The sequence below is a fragment of the Mchenga conophoros genome, linkage group LG22, assembly GCF_057382185.1.
Source record: "Mchenga conophoros isolate Kocher_MC1m ecotype Shallow Benthic linkage group LG22, M_conophoros_male_GT1.1, whole genome shotgun sequence".
Classification (NCBI taxonomy): Eukaryota; Metazoa; Chordata; class Actinopteri; order Cichliformes; family Cichlidae; genus Mchenga; species Mchenga conophoros.
Genome location: NC_140546.1, coordinates 27,005,585 through 27,009,389, shown reverse-complemented (window position 1 = coordinate 27,009,389; position 3,805 = coordinate 27,005,585). Strand labels below are relative to the sequence as shown.

Here is a 3,805-nt window from a genome sequence, read left to right as displayed (position 1 = left end):
TTTGAGGCTTTACTTCAGATCAGAATGATTCAATGTCGTGTGCAATGTTCACAGATACGTTCACGATTAAACACACGCACACACACACACACACACACACATATATAACGCAGTGTCACTGGATGTCAAACAGGCAGCTCTTGACGTGGAGTTTTATGATAAGCTAACAAACAATAAAAGTGAAGCTCTTCGTTGTATCACTGTAACGAGCACGCTTGCGCACGGCTCTCAAACATTCAGAGGGATACACAGGATGCACACTCAAGGCAAATCACGCACACGCAGACACACACTCTGAGGGCGCTGAGCAGGGAGTATAAAAGGGGCATCCTTCCCACTCAGCGCAGAAGTGCTCTCACTCTCACACACTCCTATAACGCGCTGAAGATCTTTTCTCAAGGTAAGCTTTATTTGCTTTGTGGCAGGTGATTTGAGGCTTTTATGAGGATTGTTAAACTAAGAATTTCCTTCTTTTTTATTATTCTTTTGTTTTCTTTATAATCATTTCAAAATTCAAACACAGAGTCTTTTCTAAAACAGACAAAAAGTGAGGTACAGAAGATAAAATCTGATATTTTTGTGCTAAGCTTTAATTCTTTGAAAGCTACACATGCTCCCTCCTTATTTATACAATTTGATTAATATGATTTGACACGAATTCATAAAACAAATTCCAGAGACGTTTCCCAAAATCAAAATGGACATTTTTGTCTGCAATAAAAATCAAGTCACTTCCACCTGGTGAAGCTGCATTCATGATATCTACCCTCAGTTATCTAATGTGGCCAGAGTGTGTTGCGCGCGGGTGACTGTGTTAATATGTTAATATGCTGCCCTCATTAATGTGTTGAGTCAGAGTAATTTTCAGTTGTGAAGGAGCGCTTGTCTGGCAGATGGTCCAAGCTGTCGTTTCTCACTCTGGACTGCATCTCTGATTCCTTCTCATTAAACTTCTGTTTGCTCCTCTCCCACCGCTCTCAGATGAATGCTGGGCTGTGTGTGTGTGTCGTGCTGGCAGTCTTGTGTGCGAGCTGTTTGGGGCTCCCCTTCTCCTCCCAGCCATTAGACGAGGGCCAGCGCCCCATCTCTGCTCTCTCTGAAGGTAAAAGTTGCGACACGTTTCTCGCCATCACAGTGAGTTTTTGTGCCTGACTCGTGCTTTTCTTGCCTGTTTTGAGCAGCTCTCCTTGAGGCTGACACCCACACCTTGGGAGATCTCCACCTCCGACACAGGCGCTCTGCCCCCCAGCTGAAAGCTCTTCCTCTGGCTGAGGAGGATGCAGACTCCCGGGCCAATCTCAGTGAGCTGCTCGCTAGACTCATCTCCTCCAGGAAAGGTGTGTTAGTGAGTGTGAGGAATGTGGATTTAGGTGGCATCCTTTCCATGCCTGCAGCCTTAAATGATATATGTGTTTAGAGAAGTGTCTGTGTGCATGTGAGTGTGAAACGAAAAACATCTGGCAACAGTAGTATTTGGAGCGCAGTGCTTTTTCCTGCCTTCCCCCTCCCCTCAGTCATGCTAATTACGGGAATTAGTGCACAACCAGCTTTGTAAAATGAATTAGTGGCTCTGAAAAGCTCTTGTGGTTTGAAAGAGCACGTATTAGTGTGTAGAGCCTTCCGGCCACTTGCCTCATACCATCTTATTTCACTTTTGTTTTCCCCCTATCTGACTTCACATCACTTTTTTTTCTTTTTTTTGCTAAGGAAACAAACCCTCGACCCTGTCGTAGATTATAACGTCCAGCACTCACATCTCTTGGACAGCTGACCGGACAGGGGAAAACACACACACGCACAGACACACTGTCAGAATCAGACTTTTCCACTTGGCGTCCAGATACTGAAACTGACTCCTTGCGTGTCTCTTTGTAGGACAGTTTGTACAGACTGAAACATTTTGCAGAGCTACAGATGGACAGTGAAATCTTTTATTTTGGCATCAGTGGCTTTAGTGAGAAATCTGGATTTTGTTTTTACCCCGTTCTTTAGCTCATTTTTTCAGCTTAAATAAAACACAAATATGTATTTGAGTTACAGCCGTACTTTTACTTTGCTGTTGTGTAATATCGATTATAAAAGTTCCCCAGACTCAGAAAGCGTTGGGCCAGACAGTGAACACTCTAAAATGTCAGAGGGCGCCGTGAAACTCATATGTAATGCCTCGGGGAATGTGTGTTTCTGTTAATCGTGCGTGTGCGATTGTGGGTGTCTGTGCTCATGTGCATGCTGTTCACTTGCATGTTTTGGTGTGGGAGGTGTCGTTATCGAGTCTTTCTGCAGCCAATCTTCTCAGCACGCCAGGGAGTTGAAACGCAGTGTGTATGCATGTGCATGCCGCCGTGTGCGTGTGTGTGTGTGTGTTGTGTGGGAGGATGTGGGTGGAAAAAAACTCCATCTCTGTGAGCGTCCAATTGATTACCAAACGGAGAGCAGTTCTGCTCCAGTTCACTTGGAACAGAAATCAAAAGATCGGAAGCAGACGTGTTCTACAAGATCTGTGTGTGTGTGTGTGTGTGTGTGTGTGTGTGTGTGCGTGTGTGCGGTCATTTCTCTGCAAAGCACACACAAATTTCTGCACACATGCACTGATACAGCGATCATGACACACAGGAAGGGAGGCTAATGGCACGCTGTCAGGCTAGACTTCAGCCGTGTCTTTAGTGTGTGTGTGTGTGTGTGTGTGTGAGAGAGAGAGAGAGAGAGAGAGAGAGAGAAATAATGACGATGTGAGCTCAGAATCACTACCGGGCAATTACAATGCCCAAAAGACACCCAGTTTACCGCAAAGCGCTCACAAAATGAAGCGAAGATGAGAACATTTTTTCAAAGCCCAGCTCACCAGCCAAATATCCTCAGTGCGGAGAGCCAGTTTTCGAATATTGTGCGCACTTTTTCTTCTAGAAGGCACAAATAAAGAATTAAATTAAGCTGTAAGCTGGTAATGAACACAGCTAACTGCCAAAGTGCCCTTAAGTGCACAAAATGTGCCTTAAAAAGTTGGAAAAGAGATGCAAATTTAGATATTCAAAAGATAAATCCCTGAAAATGAGCTTTTGTGCAGAGTCTATAAGCTGCTTGGTTTATGAGAGCACTTATTTGCTCAGCGTTTCCCACATTTTTAAATTTCCTGCATGTGCTAAAAACCTCTCTGCCCTGCTCAAGCTTCTCGCAGAATTAAAAGTCTGATTCATGTCTCTTACTTTGAAAATCAGAGCGTCTCTATGCAAAATAAGAAATCAAAAGTAAGATTTCACCGCAGAGAAGTTCTCAGCTTCTCTCATGCTCTCCTCACTCAGAGGAATACTAATTTCACTCATGCTCTTTTTCTCTCCTCCACCCACGCTTTTTTCCCTCCTCCCCTCCAAGGTTCTGTGCGCAGAAACTCCACGGCAAACAGCAAAGGCGTCGGACCGAGTGCCAACCACCGGATAGCAGACAGGGACTACTTAGGCTGGATGGATTTCGGCCGCCGCAGTGCAGAGGAGTATGAGTACTCCTCATAAGGGGAAGTCATGGCTCACATGACCACCACCATATGGGCACAAGATAAAAAGAAGAAAAAAAAAACCCTGCGCAAGCTGTCTCACAATAAGAGTCTATTTATGATGTATTTGTTGTACATTTGTTTGTAAAACTGTAATAATGCAATATACATACAGTATGCCAAATTTTGCAGAAAAGCTCTCACTGTCCAACTTTCTTCGTTTTTTGGATTTCTCTGGTTTCTTTATCATTCAAAGTGGAAAGGAGTCGGATGGTGTCAGGGCTTGTGGAAAGTAACCAAATAAAGATTTAAACTATC

The 3,805-nt window shown here is 44.1% G+C and overlaps 1 protein-coding gene across 1 annotated transcript; it reads left to right on the top strand.

The window, feature by feature from the left end:
- Positions 1 to 280: 280 nt before the first annotated feature.
- LOC146549605 (cholecystokinin-like) lies at positions 281 to 3,805 on the top strand. Its single transcript, XM_085262551.1, has 4 exons — positions 281 to 400; positions 982 to 1,102; positions 1,182 to 1,337; positions 3,370 to 3,805. The coding sequence occupies exons 2-4, from the start codon at positions 982 to 984 to the stop codon at positions 3,504 to 3,506; spliced, it is 414 nt and encodes a 137-aa protein (XP_085118677.1). The 5' UTR covers positions 281 to 400; the 3' UTR covers positions 3,507 to 3,805.

What these genes read in the sequence shown, in the direction of transcription:
- LOC146549605 (XM_085262551.1), top strand. Translation starts at nt 982, where the DNA reads ATGAATGCTGGGCTGTGTGTGTGTGTCGTGCTGGCAGTCTTGTGTGCG. An exon ending in CATCTCTGCTCTCTCTGAAG is followed by an intron (nt 1,103 to 1,181) that starts GTAAAAGTTGCG and finishes TGTTTTGAGCAG; the next exon opens with CTCTCCTTGAGGCTGACACC. An exon ending in ACTCATCTCCTCCAGGAAAG is followed by an intron (nt 1,338 to 3,369) that starts GTGTGTTAGTGA and finishes CTCCCCTCCAAG; the next exon opens with GTTCTGTGCGCAGAAACTCC.